The 22,245-nt window shown below is 38.3% G+C and overlaps 2 protein-coding genes across 3 annotated transcripts in view; one reads left to right on the forward strand and one right to left on the reverse strand.

Moving 5' to 3' along the window:
* The window catches only part of ADAM9 (ADAM metallopeptidase domain 9), a 621,882-nt gene extending 604,842 nt beyond the window's left edge, over positions 1-17,040 (reverse strand). Inside the window, exon 1 of the mRNA XM_053718079.1 lies at positions 16,694-17,040. Coding sequence (XP_053574054.1) covers positions 16,694-16,760 — 67 coding nt within the window. The 5' untranslated portion in view covers positions 16,761-17,040. The remainder of the gene's footprint in view (positions 1-16,693) is intronic.
* A 481-nt stretch (positions 17,041-17,521) lies between these two features.
* Positions 17,522-22,245, forward strand: part of TM2D2 (TM2 domain containing 2) — a 57,048-nt gene continuing 52,324 nt past the window's right edge. Inside the window, exon 1 of one of the 2 annotated variants that reach the window (XM_053718081.1) lies at positions 17,522-17,787. In XM_053718081.1, the coding sequence (XP_053574056.1) occupies positions 17,612-17,787 (176 nt within the window). In that variant the 5' untranslated portion in view covers positions 17,522-17,611. The remainder of the gene's footprint in view (positions 17,788-22,245) is intronic. The other variant, XM_053718080.1, reaches the window with a different exon arrangement.

Consider the following 22,245-nt stretch of genomic DNA (forward strand, 5'->3'; position numbering starts at 1 on the left):
TGTAAACAGGCTTGATTCTAACCAGAGCCTGAACAAAGGCTTGAACATCTGGCACAGCTGCCAGCTCTTTGTGAAGTAACACAGACAAGGCAGAAATCTGTCCCTTCAAGGAACTTGCAGATAATCCTTTCTCCAATCCTTCTTGAAGAAAGGATAGAATCCTAGGAATCTTTACCTTGTCCCAAGGGAATCCTTTAGATTCACACCAACAGATATATTTTTTCCATATTTTGTGGTAAATTTTTCTAGTTACAGGCTTTCTGGCCTGAACAAGAGTATCAATAACAGAATCTGAGAACCCTCGCTTTGATAAGATCAAGCGTTCAATCTCCAAGCAGTCAGCTGGAGTAGGACCAGATTCGGATGTTCGAACGGACCTTGAACAAGAAGGTCTCGTCTCAAAGGTAGCTTCCATGGTGGAGCCGATGACATATTCACCAGATCTGCCTACCAAGTCCTGCGTGGTTACGCAGGAGCTATCAAGATCACCTACGCCCTCTCCTGATTGATCCTGGCTACCAGCCTGGGGATGAGAGGAAACGGCGGGAATACATAAGCTAGGTTGAAGGTCCAAGGTGCTACTAGTGCATCTACTAGAGTCGCCTTGGGATCCCTGGATCTGGACCCGTAGCAAGGAACCTTGAAGTTCTGACGAGAGGCCATCAGATCCATGTCTGGAATGCCCCACAGTGAGTGATTTGGGCAAAGATTTCCGGATGGAGTTCCCACACCCCCGGATGCAATGTCTGACGAATCAGAAAATCCGCTTCCCAAGTTTCCACTCCTGGGATGTGGATTGCAGACAGGTGGCAGGAGCGAGTCTCCGCCCATTGAATGATTTTGGTCACTTCTTCCATCGCCAGGGAACTCCTTGTTCCCCCCTGATGGTTGATGTACGCAACAGTCGTCATGTTGTCTGATTGAAACCGTATGAACTTGGCCCTCGCTAGCTGAGGCCAAGCCTTGAGAGCATTGAATATCGCTCTCAGTTCCAGAATATTTATCGGTAGAAGAGATTCTTCCCGAGATCAAAGACCCTGAGCTTTCAGGGATCCCCAGACCGCGCCCCAGCCCATCAGACTGGCGTCGGTCGTGACAATGACCCACTCTGGTCTGCGGGAGGTCACCCCTTGCGACAGGTTGTCCAGGGACAGCCACCAACGGAGTGAGTCTCTGGTCCTCTGATTTACTTGTATCTTCGGAGACAAGTCTGTATAGTCCCCATTCCACTGACTGAGCATACACAATTGAAATGGTCTGAGATGAATGCGCGCAAAAGGAACTATGTCCATTGCCGCTACCATCAAACCTATCACTTCCATGCACTGCGCTATGGAAGGAAGAGGAACGGAAGGAAGTATCCGACAAGAGTTTAGAAGTTTTGTTTTTCTGGTCTCTGTCAGAAAAATCCTCATTTCTAAGGAGTCTTATTATTGTTCCCAAGAAGGGAACTCTTGTCGACGGAGATAGAGAACTCTTTTCCACGTTCACTTACCATCCGTGAGATCCGAGAAAGGCCAGGACTATGTCCGTGTGAGCCTTTGCTTGAGGAAGGGACGACGCTTGAATCAGAATGTCGTCCAAGTAAGGTACTACAGCAATGCCCCTTGGTCTTAGCACCGCCAGAAGGGACCCTAGTACCTTTGTGAAAATCCTTGGAACAGTGGCTAATCCGAAAGGAAGCGCCATGAACTGGTAATGCTTGTCCAGGAATGCGAACCTTAGGAACCGATGATGTTCCTTGTGGACAGGAATATGTAGATACGCATCCTTTAAATCCACCGTGGTCAAGAATTGACCTTCCTGGATGGAAGGATTGTTCGAATGGTTTCCATTTTGGACGATGGAACCTTGAGAAACTTGTTTAGGATCTTGAGATCTAAGATTGGTCTGAACGTTCCCTCTTTTTTGGGAACTACGAACAGATTGGAGTAGAACCCCATCCCTCGTTCTTTTAATGGAACAGGATGAATCACTTCCAGAAGATAACCTTGGAAGACTATTTCTAGCGCCCAAGGATCCAGAACATCTCTTGCCCAAGCCTGAGTGAAGAGAGAGAGTCTGCCCCCCACCAAATCCGGTCCCGGATCGGGGGGCCCGCGTCTCATGCTGTCTTGGGAGCAGTGGCAGGTTTCTTGGCCTGCTTTCCTTTGTTCCAGCCTTGCCTTGGTCTCCAGGCTGGATTGGCTTGAGAAGTATTACCCTCCTGCTTAGAGGACGTAGCACTTGGGGCTGGTCCGTTTCTGCGAAAGGGACGAAAATTAGGTTTATTTTTGGCCTTGAAAGACCTATTCTGAGGAAGGGCGTGGCCCTTGCCCCCAGTGATATCAGAGATAAACTCTTTCAAGTCAGGGCCAAACAGTGTTTTCCCCTTGAAAGGAATGTCAAACAATTTGTTCTTGGAAGACGCATCCGCTGACCAAGATTTTAACCAAAGCGCTCTGCGCGCCACAATAGCAAACCCAGAATTTTTCGCCGCTAACCTAGCCAATTGCAAGGTGGCGTCTAGGGTGAAAGAATTAGCCAATTTAAGAGCACGAATTCTGTCCATAATCTCCTCATAAGAAGAAGAATTACTAATAATCGCCTTTTCTAGCTCATCGCACCAGAAACACGCGGCTGTAGTGACAGGGACAATGCATGCAATTGGTTGTAGAAGGTAACCTTGCTGAACAAACATCTTTTTTAGCAAACCTTCTAATTTTTTATCCATAGGATCTTGGAAAGCACAACTATCTTCTATGGGTATAGTGGTGCGCTTGTTTAGAGTAGAAACCGCCCCCTCGACCTTGGGGGACTGTCTGCCATAAGTCCTTTCTGGGGTCGACTATAGGAAACAATTTTTTAAATATGGGGGGAGGTACGAAAGGTACACCGGGCCTGTCCCATTCTTTATTAACAATGTACGCCACCCGTTTGAGTATCGGAAAAGCTTCGGGGGGCCCCGGGACCTCTAGGAACTTGTCCATTTTACATAGTGTTTCTGGAATGACCAGATAATCACAATCATCCAAATTGGATAACACCTCCTTAAGCAGAGCGCGGAGATGTTCCAACTTAAATTTAAAAGTAATCACATCAGGTTCAGCTTGTTGAGAAATTTTTCCTGAATCTGAAATTTCTCCCTCCCTGGCCCCCTCAGACTGGTGTAGGGGCCCTTCAGAAACAATATCATCAGCGTCCTCATGCTCTTCAGTATTTTCTAAAACAGAGCAGTCGCGCTTTCGCTGATAAGTGGGCATATTGGCTAAAATGTTTTGATAGAATTATCCATTACAGCCGTTAATTGTTGCATAGTAAGGAGTATTGGCGCGCTAGATGTACTAGGGGCCTCCTGTATGGGCAAAACTGGTGTAGACGAAGGAGGGGATGATGCAGTACCATGCTTACTCCCCTCACTTGAGGAATCATCTTGGGCATCATTTTTACTAAATTTTTTATGACATAAATCACATCTATTTAAATGAGAAGGAACCTTGGCTTCCCCACAGTCAGAACACAATCTATCTGGTAGTTCAGACATGTTAAACAGGCATAAACTTGATAACAAAGCACAAAAAACGTTTTAAAATAAAACCGTTACTGTCACTTTAAATTTTAAACTGAACACACTTTATTACTGCAATTGCGAAAAAGTATGAAGGAATTGTTCAAAATTCACCAAAATTTCACCACAGTGTCTTAAAGCCTTAAAAGTATTGCACACCAAATTTGGAAGCTTTAACCCTTAAAATAACGGAACCGGAGCCGTTTTTATATTTAACCCCTTTACAGTCCCTGGAATCTGCTTTGCTGAGACCCAACCAAGCCCAAAGGGGAATACGATACCAAATAATGCCTTCAGAAAGACTTTTCTATGTATCAGAGCTCCACACACATGCAGCTGCATGTCATGCTGTTCTCAAAAACAAGTGCGCCATACCGGCGCGAAAATGAGGCTCTGACTATGATTAGGGAAAGCCCCAATAGAATCAAGTGTCTAAAACAGTGCCTGCCGATATTATTTTACAAAAAATACCCAGATTAAATGATTCCTCAAGGCTAAATATGTGTAAATATGATCGATTTAGCCCAGAAAATGTCTACAGTCTTAATAAGCCCTTGTGAAGCCCTTATTTACTGTGTGAATAAAAATGGCTTACCGGATCCCATAGGGAAAATGACAGCTTCCAGCATTACATCGTCTTGTTAGAATGTGTCATACCTCAAGCAGCAAAAGACTGCTCGCTGTTCCCCCAACTGAAGTTAATTCCTCTCAACAGTCCTGTGTGGAACAGCCATGGATTTTAGTAACGGTTGCTAAAATCATTTTCCTCATACAAACAGAAATCTTCATCTCTTTTCTGTTTCTGAGTAAATAGTACATACCAGCACTATTTTAAAATAACAAACTCTTGATTGAATAATAAAAACTACAGTTAAACACTAAAAAACTCTAAGCCATCTCCGTGGAGATGTTGCCTGTACAACGGCAAAGAGAATGACTGGGGTAGGCGGAGCCTAGGAGGGATCATGTGACCAGCTTTGCTGGGCTCTTTGCCATTTCCTGTTGGGGAAGAGAATATCCCCACAAGTAAGGATGACGCCGTGGACCGGACACACCTATGTTGGAGAAAATGGGTTTGTGTCCCTTTAAGTTTTAGTGCACCTGTAATTTAGGGGTAGCCCAAAAAGTCCTGAATAATACGTTTTTGGGTGGTGGTAGTGAATGTTTATGTTTGGGGAAGTGGAGGCAGGATTTTGTGGATTACTTTGGGTTGGCTCTTAGCCCCTTCATACCCACACTTTCCCTGTTGTCACTGCTTGGCAAGTAGCTCTATCTGTGGAAAGCTGGTGACAGAGGAGGATATAGTAAATTGACTGTGACAGGCGAATTTAGTTAACCCTGTGTTGTACACTTGTTACAGTGGTTTGGCATTAATTAAACCTTCCTTCCCCTGTCCCTTAGAGTCTTACGGGCAGAAATAATATAGTGGTTCGTCCCTGTCTCTGACAGTAATGAATGACCTTATACAACTTAATGCACAAAGTATGGCAGCCTCAAAGTTGAGATGTCAGGCACTGTGGTTGAAAAATTGGGCTTCAGAGCTGCTTCCAGAATCTCCTGAACCTTCTTTTTGACGCTACCATGTTATTTGGTAAACTGAAAGATCTTATTACCAAAAGGAGGTAAACATATTCTTCTTTCACAGTTTTCAAGATACAGTACAGTCAGCATTGTTATCTATAAGCAGAAATTACAGCTTCCTTCCTCTCAAGGCTCCTCTATTATTCACACTCAAACATGGAAGCTCTATGTTGCAACAAGGGGAAAAGGCAGAGGACTGTCCACTTCTGCACAAAATGTCAAATTGTAATGATGGTTATTCCAAGCACTTCTGCAGGAACGATATTGTTCCAATTCTGGGACACTTGGACAACATCAATGGACTTGAACAACATCAATGGGATGTGAACATATACAGTATATGATATTATAGTGTGTATATATATATATATATATATATATATATATATATATATATATATATATATATATATACACAGGTAGCCCTCAGTTTACGCCGGGGTTAGGTTCCTGAAGGAATGGTTGTAAATCGAAACCGTTGTAAATTGAAACCCAGTTTATAATGTAAGTCAATGGGAAGTGAGGGAGATATGACAATTTTGAGAGGGACCTGGAACATAAGTAACACCTAATACATTATTTTTAAAGCTTTGAAATGAAGACTTTAAATGCTAAACAGCATTATAAACCTAATAAAATAATCACACCACACAGACTTCACTTGCATTTTTCTGCAAACAGTTCTTTCTATGAATTCCAATCTGGACTGATTTATAAACAGGAAGATCTTGTTCCTTTGAAATCTGCTCGATAGCTCAGGTCTGGTTAAACTGATTAATTTCAGCTTGCTTGGCTTTGCTGCAACACAAGTGGACAGCTCCACCTACTGGCTATTTTAATAAATGCACTGCTTCTCAATGCTTTTCAATAGCAGTCACATGACTGGAAAAAAAGGTTGTTATTCTGAAACGGTGTAAATTGAACCGTTGTAAAACGAGGGCCACCTGTATGTGTATATATATATATATATATATATAAATAAAAATTAGGGTTGGGCGATATGGGGGAAAACATTGCGATTTAATCACAATTTTCACGCTATAAGCCCCCCTCTGTAACCTACATAAGCCCCATCAGCTCCCACTGTAACCCTGTACCTCCTGTAACCCACATAAGCCCCCCTTTGTAACCTAAATAAGTCCCATCAGCTCCCACTGTAACCCCCCAATAAGCACCCCCTTTAACATCATAAGCACTGCACCGTCTGTAACCATCAGCCCCCAACCCACATAAGTCACACATACACATACATACATAGAAAACATAAGTTATTGGCAATCCATGGTGCACTATGTAACAATAATAGCCCAAAATGTCCAAAAGGTTCAAGAAAAAAAATATCACTATGGTTTACTAGTCAGAGTTTAAATGGTACTTGCCCAGAGGGGAAAAGTTACTAGTCCACTCAATGTTAAAGATAGAAAAAAAGACAAATTTCTAAGTAATCCGCTGCAATTTTTAAGTAGTCCAGACTTTTTTTTTTTCTCCGTCTTCACTATCTTTTCCACTCTCACTTTTCCTGTCCAATCTCTCTCTCTCTGCCCCCCGTTTTCCCTAGAGGAATAACATATCCTTGCCGTTTCATGGATAGATATTTTAAGCACATAGCCCAAAATGTGTGTTTGTCAGTGCTGTAATCGGAGTGTTCATTTTGCAAAAACATTGTATTAACTTTGCTACCTACAACTTGCCACCAGACTACGGATAGTGAATGAATGTTGATTCAATATTCACTCTCTATATCTCACCTGCTGGAGAGCACTCGCACTTCTTAAGTCAATCTGCCAGGGTGCATGCAGGAGTTGAATAGCAATGATCAAATGGCAGCACTCACTGGTCCTTTTAAAGGTGTATTTTTATTTGTGAAGTTTTGGGGACCGTATCCCCTTCCTCAGACGTCTGAGGAAGGGGATACGGTCCCCAAAACTTCACAAATAAAAATACACATTTAAAAGGACCAGTGAGTGCTGCCATTTGATCATTGCTATGTGTGTGTGTGTGTGTGTATGAGGAAGCCTCATCCTATGCAGTCTGGATGAGAGATTGGAAATTCTATTTTGATATATAAGAATTGTATTCTTGAGCTTAGCTTGGCAAAAACATTTAGAGTTAGGACCAGTCTTTTGTGGGTCACCTTGTAAGTGGTGACTGGCTGAGCAGAATATGGCCATATTGTGTGACTAAGATCCCATCTTTATTTAATTTTTTTTTAAAAATTATGAAATATTAAGAAGGCAATTTTTGCAGCATTAAGGAAAAAATGGAAAAAAGTTTAAATATGTGAAATAATTTGTGGTCTCATGTATCTTGAGGTGCGCCAATACCTGCTCTTATTATTATTATATATATATATATATATATATATATATATATATATATATATATTATATATATCACTATAATCACCACACATATATATACACATACACACACATATATATACACATATATATACACACACACACAGAGTGAAGAAAAGATATGGCCTGAAGAGAGGAGGGAGTACAGAAAGAAAGAAAAGGGAGAGATAATAATTATTAAAAATAAAAAATAAAAAAAATCAGGTTTGCTATGACCTTTTATGACTATCTGCACTCTCTGAAACTTCCTTTTTCCATCCAGCTGTTGTCTTCCCCAAAACCCCTAGTTGAGTGTGTGTATATGCACATGGTTGGCTCATGGAATTTTGAGGAAGCTGCTAGATTCTGAACATGTCTGTCAGGCACTGCAATAAAGGACATTTAAAAGGGTCAGTCTAGTCAAAATTAAACTTTCATGATTCAGATAGGGCGTGCAATTTTAAACAACTTTCCAATTTACTTTTATCATCACATTTGCTTTGTTCTCTTGGTATTCTTTGTTGAAAGTTAAACCTAGGTAGGCTCCTATTCTAATTTCTAAGCCCTTGAAGGCTGCCTCTTATTTCAGTGCATTTAAAGTTTTTCACAGCTAGACAGCGCTAGTTCATGTGTGTCATATAGATAACATTGTGCTCACTCCTGTGGATTTACCTATGAGTCAGGACTGATTGGCTAAAATGCAAGTTGTCAAAATTACTGAAATAAGGGGGCAGTCCGCAGAGGCTTAGATACAATATAATCACAGGGGTAAAAGGTGTATTATTATAACACTGTTGGTTATGCAAAACTGGGTAATGGGTAATAAAGGGATTATCTATCTTTTTAAACAATAAAAATTCTGGAGTAGACTGCACCTTTAACATAAGAGAAAAACAAGAAACTGTCAATAGATAACAAAACAAAAAAAATATATATATATGGGAAACAAACTCAATCAAATTTTAAAAAGCATAAAGCACCTGGTAATTACTCAATTTGTTAATTGCTGACATGATACAAGCCCCACTGGCGCTCTGAATAGCTGCATTATTTAAAATGCTGGTGCACTGAGAATATACAGCAAGCTATCCTTCTCATGCACGTGCAGAAAAAAAAAGTTAACACAAAACAACAGTGATAACTTTTAAAAGTAGCATTTTTGCCAATACATAAATATTGCAACTATGCTTCTATTCAATGATGTAATTTATCTATGTGCATTTAAATTTTGACCGGAAAGTCCCTTTAATCTCTAGACATGCCGGTCAAAATTTAAAGGCATATAGATGAATTACATCTGAGAATAGAAACATATTTGCAATGTTTATGTATTGGCAAAAATGCGTTCTAATAAAAGTTATCACTGTTTTAGTGTTAACATTGTTCTATGCACGTGCATGTGAAGCATAGCTAGATATGCTCAGCGCAGCAGCTTTTTGAATACTGCAGCTGCTCAGAGTACCAGTGGGGCTTGCATCACGTCAACAATTTGAGAAATTACCAAATGGAACAAGCAAATTAGGATCTCTGAGCAAGTGTTGTGTTTGCAATGTTTTGCAGTGCATACTTAAATACAGTTTTGAAACAGCTATAGCGGTTATTAGAAGCATTTTTGCTAATACATCTATAATAAAAAAATGCTTCTATTTAAAACCGAAATACATCCATGTGGATTCCAATTTTGGCTGGAATTTCCCTTTAATGCAAGTTATTTTGCCATTGAATATAACTATGTTATCATTAAACCCTACCTACACATACAATTCACTAATTCCCCAAAATAGATTGAAAGGGCTATTCTAATGAAAAAAAGTGCAAACTCTATCAAGTTATATCATGTTATTTTAAGACTAGTGACACTGCAACTCTAAGGGCCCAATTTTCCAAAGCTCTCTGGGCTTCTGAGATTTTCTAAAGGAATCTCACCAGTACTATAAAGCTCCTGTCCTAATTTTTTAAAGGCAATTTTAACCTGGAGAACAGCGTGTCTTGCAAAGAAGTGGTCCCTGCTTTTAAGCATGTGAAGTGAATGCATGCATATGTTAATAAAGGATAAAAAAAAAAAATATTGAAATAAAAATTATGTAATATTGGAGGGGGGGGCGTGCACGGGCAGCTATCACAGATGGTTGCAATATCATGTCTGATGGGACTCATAAAATCTGACTGTGAAAGTGCCGGTTTTGCAGAAATGGCTGCAATAAATAATTTTGTTTTATTAACCACTGGTCGGAGCAGTTAAAGCATTGGCAGCGGACTCCCACAAAACTTTAGCACCCCGCCTGGAATTGGGGTAAAGCACCGGGGCTGTTAGTTGTGAGCTCAGTTCAGTCTATCGCTAATATGGAGTCCCTGGACAGGTGGGAAATTGAGATCTTCTAGAAGACCATTTTGCGGAGCTTGAGCAGAGCATATGCAGAACACTGGAGGTTGTTATTCAGTCGTCACGAAGTACATTGAGTCTCACTGAATATCAGACACAATGTGAATCCCACATACCTGTAGAATCTGGTTTTGAAGAGACTGCAATAGTATGCCTTGACCCTCAGGCTGTTGAGGAGGCCCTTTCTTTGCCAGTTTGCATATCCTCTTCCATGGAGCTAACTCCCTTGGACTTACCTTTGGATGAAGCTAGTAAGGTAACCCTGTCTAGTTTTCTAAATGATGGTCAGGTAGGCAATCACAACGTTTGCCCAATCAATGACCTAATTTTGAACGGGACTTTGACTCTTGGGAACCCCACAGTTACCAGAGAAATTATAAAACCGATGAGTTACTTTCACTCATCTCTACTTCCTGACTTGTCTGTGCACTCATTATTATCACAAAGATTGTCCTTTTTTGTGACTCAGACTGCCAGGATGAAGATTCTTCTGCGTTTTGTTCCTAGTCCTCAAAAGACTGGAGTGGGTTAATATTGTGCTGACCTCTAGTAGGCTGCTTAGAGCGGTTGGTTCTTAGCCCCACGGCTCTGTTAAGTCTATTGTATTACACTGCTTACACTGTTAATCAATCTGGGTTTATTTTCTTTCCTAGGTATGGGTTTGTCTAATATAAAGGACTTCTCTTGTTTTTTGTATGTTAAAAAAAAAAAAATGTACTATTGTTTAATTGCATTATTAAAAATCGTAACAAAATAGTTCAGCTAACGTATTTTGTGGAAACATTGAAATTCAAATGGAAATTACGCAGGAAAAAAAAAAAAAAAAAACAATTTAAAGGGTCAGTCTACACCAGAATATTTATTGTTTTAAAAGATAGATAATCACTTTATTACCCATTCCCTAGTTTTGCGTAACCAACACATTTATGTTAAAGGGACATGAAACCCCAAAAAAATTATTTCATGATTCAGACAAAGCATACAATTTTAAACAAATTTCTAATTTACTTCTATTATTTAATTTGCTTCCTTTTCTTGTTATCCTTAACTGAAAGGTTTTCCCAAAGGTTTAACTAGGCAAGCTCAGAAACAGCAGAGAACCTAGGTTCTAGCTGCTGATTGGTGGCTGTATATATATATATATATATATATATATATAATATATATATATATATATCTTAAATTTAATAATACTTTCACAAGTAAGGGATCTGCTTATGTTTCCTTTTCCCAGACATCCATCTGACTCACTTTATTCCTCCCTTGCTTTGTTTAACAAATCCGAGCAATCAATCACTCTCCCGCCTCCCTCTCACCCCTTCTGCTTTCCCCGCATCCAATAAAAAAGCCGCCCACGGAGCACATGGAAATAGTCAGAGACACAAATGGTGACGTAGGACATTGCAAAAAGCTCCCTAACTGGTGACATATCCACAGTGCCACGTCATCACCACTGCATATGTGCCAGGGCTGCATGTAAGCGCTACCCGAACTAGGCTATAGTAAACTTCCTTAAACTGAATAGGGAAATAAAATGAGTGTTCACGAAGCTCACTCCTTTGGCTGTCCCGGGACAGGCATATTGATTTGCTGCTGCTTAAAGTCCTTTGCAATGTATTTTGAATACTTAAGACATTTTGAGGTAAAATATCTTTATTTTTACATAGAGATGTTCAGGTGATATTTTCTAGTCAGCTTTTTACAGCTATGCTGCATCACTTTCAAATGTTTCAACATTTGGGTATCATGGCCCTTTAAAGAAAAATGTTGTGTTTCATGTTCCTTTAATACACTTTTTACCTCTGTAATTATCTTGTATCTAAGCCTCTGCAAACTGCCCCTTATTTCAGTTCTTTTGACAGACTTGCATTTTAGCCAATCAGTGCTGGCTTCTAGGAACTCCACATGCATGAGCACAGTGTTATCTATATGAAACACATGAATTAACACCCTCTAGTGGTGAAAAACTGACAAAATGCCCTGAGATGAGAGGCAGCCTTCAAGGGCTTAGAAATTAGCATATGAACCTCCTTGGTTTAGCTTTCAACTAAGAATACCAAAAGAACAAAGCAAAATTGGTGATAGATGTAAATTTGAAAATTGTTTAAATTGACATGCCCTATCTGAATCATGAAAGTTTGTTTTGGACTAGACTGTCCCTTTAAGGAGAAAAATAATAATTGTAACAAAACTACATTGCACAAGCAAACAAAACCACTGTAAAATAATACAAAATTAAAAGTGTACCGTAGATACTCGAGTATAACGCGAGATTTTTGTGACAAAAAATAAGATACAAATTGGAGGGGTCGCGGTATATTCGAGACATTTCATCTGATGTGCACTAAACATGTTCCACACCAGTAATGCTCTCTCGCGGCGCAGACTATCTTTATTTATATTTTATCTCTAAGCAACATGAAATGAGCTGCTTGAGCAACACTGTGCGTGTCCAACGGACAGGTTTTTTTCTATTAATAGCTTTTTCAGTTGTATTATGTGGCGTGTTTGTTTATGTACATATTAGCAGCTTGAATAGCACTGTTTATTTTTTATTGTGAAAAACCCTTTAAATTATTTTATTTGGCGAGCTTTTTCTGTGGGGCGCACTTCCGGTCAACAATGCACTTCTGAGAGCTAGTTGAGCATATCAGGTGAGCCAATGATAAGAAACACGTGCAGCAACCAATCAGCAGTTATTTTCCAGTAATGTTTTGCGGCTCCTGATCCCATCTAGGGCTCGTTTCCACTGAGTTGCTATTAGGTTTGTGCAAGCTTGCAAATCTAAAAAAATGCTGTCGGAAGGTGTTTAGATTACAGACAGTTTCCAATGGCACATTTTCTACCATTAAAGGGACAGTCTAGTCTAAGTTAAACTTGCATGATTCAGATAGGGCATGTAATTTTAAGACACTTTCAAATTCACTTCTATTTTCAAATGTTCTTTGTTCTCTTAGTATCCCTTGCTGAAAAAAAATATGTACATATCCTACACTAGTGGGAGATAGCTGCTGATTGGTGCTAGCACACATTTGTCTCTTGTGATTGGCTAACAAGGTGTGTTCAGGTAAGCTGACAATGTTCTTCAGCAAAGGTTAAAGGGACACTGAACTTTCATGATTCAGATAGAGTATGACATTTTAAGCAACTTTCTAATTTACTCCTATTATCAAATTGTATTCATTCTCTTGGTATCTTTATTTGAAATGCAAGAATGTAAGTTTAGATGCCGGCCCATTTTTGGTGAACAACCTAAGTTGTTCCTGCTGATTGGTGGATAAATTCATCCACCAATAAAAAAAAGTGCTGTCCATAGTCCTGAACCAAAAAGCTTAGCTGCATTCTTTTTCAAATAAAGATAGAAAGAGAATGAAGAAAAATTGATAATAGGAGTAAATTAGAAAGTTGCTTAAAATGTTATGCTCTATCTGAATCACGAAAGAAAAAAATTTGGGTTCAGTGTCCCTTTAACAAGAGCATGAAGCAAATTTGATAATAGAAATAAATTGGAAAGTTGATTAAAATTGTACGTTCTGTCCCTTTAAGTTAAAAAAAAATCATTAAATTCTTTGGGTATTTGTTAGGTGACCAAATAACTCTACCTAGTTTAAAACCCACCAAACTCCTGACACTGCAATAACTCATGTATCTTTCTCTCTGGAGGCGATCACAGGTAAGGAGCGCAGGCGCTAACATTTTCTGAATTTATGGTGCAATTTTCATAATATCTAGAGTCAGTTTGAAATGTTAAAACAACATTAAAGGGACAGTAAACCTTAAAAATAATGTTATATAATTCTGCACATAGTGCAGACTTATATAACATTATATTAGCGCAAACATTGTAAAACCTAATATTCCCTTATAATTTTTAAATGAAACTGCTGTTTTACAGACCCGCTCTCTGTGATCTTCTGAGCGGGTCTGTTTGTTTTACACAGCGCATCGGGCCAGCTGTATAGTCACAGCCCGGCCCGACCGCGCCATTATACTAAGTGCAGCTCGCTCCTGCTCTGTCTGACAGCGGGAGCGAGCTGCACTTAGTATAATGGCGCGGTCAGGCCGGGCTGTGACTATACAGCTGGCCCGATGCGCTGTGTAAAACAAACAGACCCGCTCAGAAGATCACAGAGAGCGGGTCTGTAAAACAGCCGTTTCATTTAAAAATTATAAGGGAATATTAGGTTTTACAATGTTTGCGCTAATATAATGTTATATAAGTCTGCACTATGTGCAGAATTATATAACATTATTTTTAAGGTTTACTGACACTTTAACTTACACATATGTGGAAAGATCAACTGCAAGAATTGTGCAAAATATTTTAATGGAAACCTGGTATTAAAATAGAGCCGTAAACTACTTTTAGCTATTGGCTGCTTCGGTAGCTTACGGCTCCATTTAAATCGACTCAAGGAAATGAGCGCTAGGTATGCTTTTCAACACAGGATACCAATAGAACAAAGCTAATTAGATAATAGAAGTAAATTGGAAAGTTGTTTAAAATTGCATGCTAGATCTGAATCATGAAAGTATAATGTTGGCTTTACTCTCCCTTTAAAATAACATGCTCTAAGGAATTAGAGAATGTAATTGGCACACCAGTAAATATTATCACAAAATAAAAAGCAGACAGGTCCCTAAAACTGTGGGCTTGAAAAAGTATGGATAATCCTTAAAATATTATGCTGAAGCTATATAGCCCCAGCATATAAGAAACTATAATGGCCCTTAGATGACAATACTACATGACTGAATGTTAAAGGGCACTGTTCCACTGTCAAATTTCATGATGTAAATCTGTCCAACAGTTTGGCTATAGACATGACAACAAATATCTATTAAAATCGGCTGATTTAACAAATCTCAAACACAGAGGCATTAAAGTTTTTTTTTGTTTGTTTTTAATTATGAATAGTATAACCGCAATTAAGCACTGTATTGCAAAATATTAATTAAAACTCCTCAAGGGTTTTAATCTCCTCTCTTAACAATGCAATCACTTTGTATGATATTGCAGAATTATAGTTCCTGCAGAATAAATATTGGCCACACTGAATAAAATGGGAGGGAAAATAACAAATAAACTACAGTTAAAGGGACATTGTAGTGATAAAATTACATGTTCTAATTCGTTAGAGCATATTATCTTATCACTAGCGACACTGCAAAGCTATGTGTTTAACCCCACAAAGGCGTTAAACACATAGTTAAAGTACTGTACTGGACCCACAGAGCACCTTTAGTCGCAAGAGGAAACTGCAGCTGATCCATGGAGCACCACTATTCGCACAACTAAGCTGTGCAAATTGCTGGGGCTAAACATAGCTTTGCAGCATCACTGATGATACAATTACATACTCTAAAAAATTAGAACATTTCATTGTATCAGTTTAGTGGCCCTTTAAGGTCATGAAATGCAAACAAAATAAACTAACTACAGTTTTGTTTGTTGTATTTTTACAATGAATTGAAACATATAGAAGAAAAAATAAGTGTTCTGTTTGGTTAGACACACCCAGGGATGGTGACAAGAGATTTTTCATTTTCCAAGCAGGACATAAAATCATAACCTTAGATTATGAATAATTAAAACTGTAAAACACAGTCAGACATGCTAATGGATTATGATAACAACTGCAATGATGATTATTGTAGGGCTATAAAAGATATTTTTGCACACACAGCTATGCCAGCACTTTTGGTACCAAACAGAACATTAATATAACTATAAACCTATTTATACATGAGGTACCTCCCCCCTGTTGCCGGAAGTATTTATCTGCAAGAGACCACCTGACTAGTCTAATGGATGATATCATAAAGTAGCCCAAAACCCACCCTTTTAAGTCATGTGACCAGAGAGTTTCTGGACCGAGCAAATATGAAGATTTATCACTAACACATATCAATGTGAACTTATTCAACTTTGCTTTTTCACATTCTCAAGGAATCAAGGTGTAATTTCCAGCAAACCTCAGTATTCTGCATTTAGGAGTTTGTGTTTTAATTCCATTTTCTATTTTGATTTTTTTTTCAATATTTTTTACTTTTTATAGAAATTAGTTTTTAATTTGTAAAAAAGCAATTTTCTCTCAGATATGCTCTAATATGTGTTGTCATTGTGCAGTAAAGTATTTATAGTACCATAAGACATTTAGATATAATCCTGATAGCTTCACCGATTAATAGAGAGTGGGGCATAGAATATTGCTACTTTATAATCAGTTAGGGACCAAGAATAAGTCAGCCAAAGGCCTGGTGGCATTAATTTGTTCATGCCCACACATCCCTCATTCTTACAGAGTGACAAAAAAAAAAAAGTTTGGTTTGTGACACAAATAATTAAAAAAATGGTCTGCATTGTTCACTGATTTGTAGTTTACTTTTAACATTAAAGGGACACTGAACCCAATTTTTTTCTTTTGTGATTCAGATAGAGCATGCAATTTTAAGCAACTTTCTAATTTACTCCTATTAGCAAATTATCTTCATTCTCTTGGTATCTTTATTTGAAATGCAAAAATGTAAGTTTAGATGCCGGCCCATTTTTGGTGAATAACCTGGGTTATTCTTGCTGATTGGTGGATACATTCATCCACCAATAAAAAAGTGCTGTCCAGAGTTCTGAACCAAAAAAGAAGCTTAGATGCCTATGTTTTCAAATAAAGATAGCAAGTGAACGAAGAAAACTTGATAATAGGAGTAAATCAGAAAGTTTCTTAAAATTGCATGCTCTATCTGAACCACAAAAGAAAAAATTTGGGTTCAGTGTCCCTTTAAATGAGAAACAGTGGGTTATTCATATATTGAGATGAACTATATAATAAGAATTCCACTTACCCAGTGTGATGGAGAAAAGGCTTATTAAGAGAGTGTAATGTACGCCTGTGCCAGCCATGGGTTGCATTGACTATATTCATAAAAGGATCATAGGCAATTAGATAGTGCTTCGTCCAATATTTTCATACGAATATCAACACAATAATTATTCCAGTTTCAAAATCAGGACAACTTCTGGGAAATAACCCATAACAAGTAGCGATCCCTGAGATCCAGAAAATTCCTATAGATGCTTTTACTGTTTCCTTGTATGGACACTTTTTCTTTTCCGTTCCCGGAAAGATCACTACCCAATAGCTTGTGAGTTATTAGTGCAAGCACTGCACTAAATTCAGCTGATCACTACCTGACCTCAGAACACTCACTAAGCATGCGCTTATCGGCTACTCTAGGAGGACCCGCAATGTCCCGTTATAACCTATAGCGCCCTCTACAGTCCTCTAGTTGAAATTACGTCATGAATCAAATATTGAATTTGTAGTAATTGTGCACTTTTTTAATGTGTGTATTGTATTACATATATTTAGGTTTGTGTAATACAAGTCCAAAGTACAATGGGGACTTTTTTTATTACTTCCAATTAATAGATAATAGGAGTGTCAGAAATGTAATCTTTTTAACGTTATATAAGGGGCAATATACAATTCAGAGTGCAATTAAGAGAGTATCTTTGCTAAATGAATTAAACGCCACGTTAAACCATTTCGGCGGCAACTTGTAACTATAATGCTGATACATGAGGGCGGATATAAGCTACGGTTGCCATATTTACTTTTCCGTACGTCTACGTCTTTTAACAATAGTTTTGAACGTGACGTCATCACGTTGTAATAATATTGGTGTGCCGTTCTTCTGGCGGAAGAAGCAGTAATGTATTGGTGGAGAGGCCTTAAAAGTGTTCCTTAGATCTAATCGACAATGAGATGCTTATTACCACCGCTTGGGTATTTGCTTCTTGGTGGGCAAGGACTTCTATTGACTTTCTCCCTTATTTCATCTCAGAATAATACAGACCCACGACCCTTCTCTGAGACGAATAATATAAGCACCGAACCAAGAGATCCCAGAGGGCCCCTGGTTCTATGCACGTTCATGTAAGAGCAAATTTGTATGATGAGGTGTATGTGACAAACGTGTTGACTATCTTTACAGTGTTGTGACATTTATCCATATAATTGTGTTTATATGTCGTATAGACAATGCATGGTATCAGCAAGTGAGCAGTAAACTGCAAGAGGATGATAATAAAATTAATATTGTTTGTAGTAGGGGATAAAGTATTTGATTTTCTGGATTTAAAGGGCCATTATATTGAAAACATTGCAGCTTTAATTAGATCTTTTAACACTAGAGACCCTGCAACTCTATGGTTTAACCCCCTCCCCATAAATGGGCTCAACACATAGTTAAATAACTGCATGGGAGCCACAGAGAACTGCTGGTCCAAATTGGAAACTGACGGTCAACCAATCAAGAGGTGGAACTGCTGGTCTCCAGTTTAACCCATTTGTGGAAAAATTAGAAAGTTGCTTAAAATTGCATGCTCTATCTGAATCCCGAAAGAAGAAAAAAATGGGTTTAGTATCCTTTTAACTGTCCCAGGAGATGATCAGATTGGACATGAGCAGTTGTCATCAGAGGAATGCAGATTCGTTGAAATGTATGCGGATTCGGATATTCATCAGAAATCTGAATATCCGAATAAAACGGGAAATCAAAACAATGATTCATTTGTCCAACCTCCCCTGCCCATGCCTGCCATAGTATTACTAATGATTGATGCAAGGGGCAGCAAATCAGGCTTTAAAATGCTACATAGGCATTTTCAATCCAGTTTTAACCTGGCATAGGGAGATGGGAGACTAGGGGAAGCTAATCCATTTTAAAGGGACATTAAACCAACATTTTTTCTTTAATGATTAAGATGGAGAATACCATTTTAAACAACTTTCTAATTTACTTCTATTATCTAATTTGCTTCATTCTCTTGATATTCTTTCCTGAAAAGCATATCTAGATAGGCTCAGTAGCTTCTGATTTGGTGGCTGCACATAGATGCCTCATGTGATTGGCTCACCCATGTGTATTCCTATTTTTTTTAACAAAAGATATCTAAAGAATGAAGCAAATTAGATAATAGAAGTAAATAGGAATGTTGTTAAAATTGTATTTTCTATCTGAATCATGAAAGATTTTTGGGGGGTTTAATGTCCCTTTAAACACTAACTACATTTTTTAAGCATAGTATTGAGGTTATTCCACTCTAGTCATTGTTGAAATCTAACGTTCAAGTGTTGAGGTGTTTGCATATGTGCAGCAACTCTCCTTCAGATATCTGCAGTGTAACCTAGGTTCCAATATGGTGGCACCCATAAATAGGAGGGGTGTGAAATGTATTTAGTGTTCATTGTCCCTTTAATCACTTTGATTTGAGCTTTTGCAAAGTGCAGTTGTGTGTCTCTATGAGCTATTTAGCAATTTATAGGCTACTCCACACACTAATAACCTCTGGAAGTTGTTTGATTTATTTACACACATTTTTCTATTTCTTGACATGACACTAGTCCCATAATATAAATTATATAATATTGATTTAGTTAATTGTAAAGTACACTTTTATTAAAATAAAATAAAAATATATTTTATTTTAATTCACTTAAAGTGAATGTGTTTTTTTTGCTGAAATAATTTATTAATTTTTTCCAAGAAAAGAACAAAAAGAAATGAACCAATATAAACATAGATAAAATAAATATAACACAACATAACATTGCACAGTTATATATGGTATGTTGCATGATTTTGAAAAATTCTGTTAATCCAGCCATTTAATGACAGAGTACACAATCATATTACCCGTATCATCCTACTCTAAGAATGCAAATCGTAAGATATCTCATTCAATTGGTAAAGAACTTCTCTCACCTCGCCACCTCTAGTTTCTCATAGAACATAATGTAGCGTTCCCAATCTGCAAGGAATTGATTTTCTCTATCTAATATCTTTGCTTAGAGTGCCATTCTATGGTAGTGGTATTCTAATTTGCAAAGGAAGGGGGATCCAACTTCCAGTTTTTAGCAATACCCAATCTAGTTATGGTATAGATCATTTCTGCTAATTTACGCTGGTGTTCAAGAATTTCTTCATTTGGGAAGTGTAACAGGGCTTGTTCTGGCTTTAGATTTATGTCTTGTGAGAGAAGAGTACCAAGGAATTTAGCGGTTTCTTCCCAGATTCCCCTAATTTTAGGACAACTCCACCACATATGAAGATATGTGCCTATCTCCCCGCACCCTCTATAACAACAGTTTCTTTCTGCGCCTGGTGTGTTATGGAACCTAGTTGGGTGTAAGTACCATTTGAAAGCCACCTTCAAATTATTTTCTTTTAGGGCAGCATTCACTGTGAATGCCATACCTCTATGTAGATTTGTTTCCCATTGGTCTACTGGCCAGCTATTGTTGAATTCATTTTCCCATTTTATTATAAAAGCTGGTTTGTCAGTTTTGCTAGCGGCATTGAATATTGAGTAAAGCTTGGATATTGTGCTTTTTAAATTCTGTTTTGATAGCCAAATTCTCTCAAAGGCGGTTCCTGGACCCACCGTCTCACCCCCCAACACCTCCTTTATTCTCGATAGTAGTTGCGAATAGTGAAACCATTGATGCCCTGCTGTATTATCTAGGTTTATGTAATGTTCATAGGATATGGGTTTATTTTGCCTTAACGCATCTGCTGTTCTAGTATAGTCCTTTTGTTTGACCATTTTGTGCCCATGGCTATCTCCATTGGTGATCCTAAAATGATTAGGAGTTAGTGTGGATTTTCGATTAAGTAAGGGGAATTTGTGTGTAAGATTGTTCTATAGCTATAAATTTGTCCTTTCTGTGTGGTCTCTCTTTTCTTAGAAGGCCATAAGATTTTATCTATCCGATCAACACCAATGAGATCGGATTTTAACTGGACCCATTGCTTGTCTGAATACACAAAACACACAAGAGTAATCTTTGCACCAGAGTCAAAACCCCTTCTCTAGACATGTATAGAGTCTATTTGCTATCACAGTATTGTTGCGGCACACTGTTATAAGAAATAAAAAGACTATCACTCACATTCCAATGATAGCGTGGATCAGTCGATCAGCCAGGAAACCTTCTTAGGATCCCACATTCTGTGTTTCACTCCTTCCGCTGTTCGGTTCCTTGTAATGATGTGAGCACTTTTTCACCTGTGCTCAAACGCCGCTTAACCACTGTGTAAGCCAGATACAGTCCCAGTGGAAATCCTTAGCCCATTAGCCGTCCAAGTAGTAAATCACAAAAAGAGTGCAGATGCTAGAGCGGCTAAAAAGAAATCCTTTATTTGAAAAAAACGTGCAACCCGAAACGCGTCCTTTCTGTGAGGATGTCTGTTTGAATTTTTAATATTCTAAGTTATGCTTGTACTAACCCTCGTTGGTTACTTTTAAATGCACGTTTTTTTCAAATAAAGGATTTCTTTTTAGCCGCTCTAGCATCTGCACTATTTTTGTGACCCATTGTTTGTCTCCCATAGATTTACTCCAATGCAATGTTTGAGCCATACGTGCAGCATAATAATATGATGTCATGTTCGGTATCCCTATGCCTCCCTCTCTCCTATTTCTAGACATAACTTGCTTATTTATGCGTGCTCTCTTGCCCTGCCATATAAATTGTAGTATGTCTTTCTGTACTTTAAGTAATTCACGAATCGGTACTGTTACTGGTAAAGATCGAAAAAGGTATAGTATTTTGGGCAAAACTGACATCTTAGTTGTGACAATTCTTCCAAAAAGGGATATTTTAAATCGAGACCATTTCTCTAATAATGTTTAAACATTGTAGTGTAATTTTCCTCATATAAGTTATGTGTCCTAGCTGTCAAGTTGATTCCCAAATATTTTAGCATTTGTTTTAGGCCATTTGAAGGAGAAGTTGAGATCTCTAATAGTTTTCTTGTCTGGGTAGGAATCTGCACGCTTATTGCTTCACACTTGTCCTCATTGATCTTATATCCTGACAATTTTCCAAATTTTTGAATAATGGAGTATAGGGGTGGTAGGGACAGAAGTGGTTTAGTGAGCGTTAGTATAATGTCATCTGCAAATAGTGATATTTCATATACTTGTGATCCAACCTGGAATCCTGCAATATCTGGATTATCTCTAATTCTAGTCGCTAATGGCTCTATACTGAGGGCAAAAAGGAGGGGAGACAGGGGACAACCCTGTCTTGTCCCATTTCAAATTTTTATGGTTTTAGACTGATATCCTACCACCCTTATAAATGCTTCTGGGTTTGAGTATAGTTTCAAAATTGCTTTCTGAAATGGGCCAGTTATACCTACTTTATTTAGGGTGGCGTGAAGATAATTCCAATTAATCCTATCAAATGCCTTCTCTGCATCCAAGGCCAGGAACAGAGAAGTTTAAAAGATCTATGATTTTGCGGGTATTGTCTGGGGCTTCTCTTAGCTTGATGAATCCTACTTGGTCTGTATGCACCAATTTTGGTATAACTAAGTTTAATCGG

This window comes from Bombina bombina, chromosome 6, assembly GCF_027579735.1.
Source record: "Bombina bombina isolate aBomBom1 chromosome 6, aBomBom1.pri, whole genome shotgun sequence".
Lineage (NCBI taxonomy): Eukaryota > Metazoa > Chordata > Amphibia > Anura > Bombinatoridae > Bombina > Bombina bombina.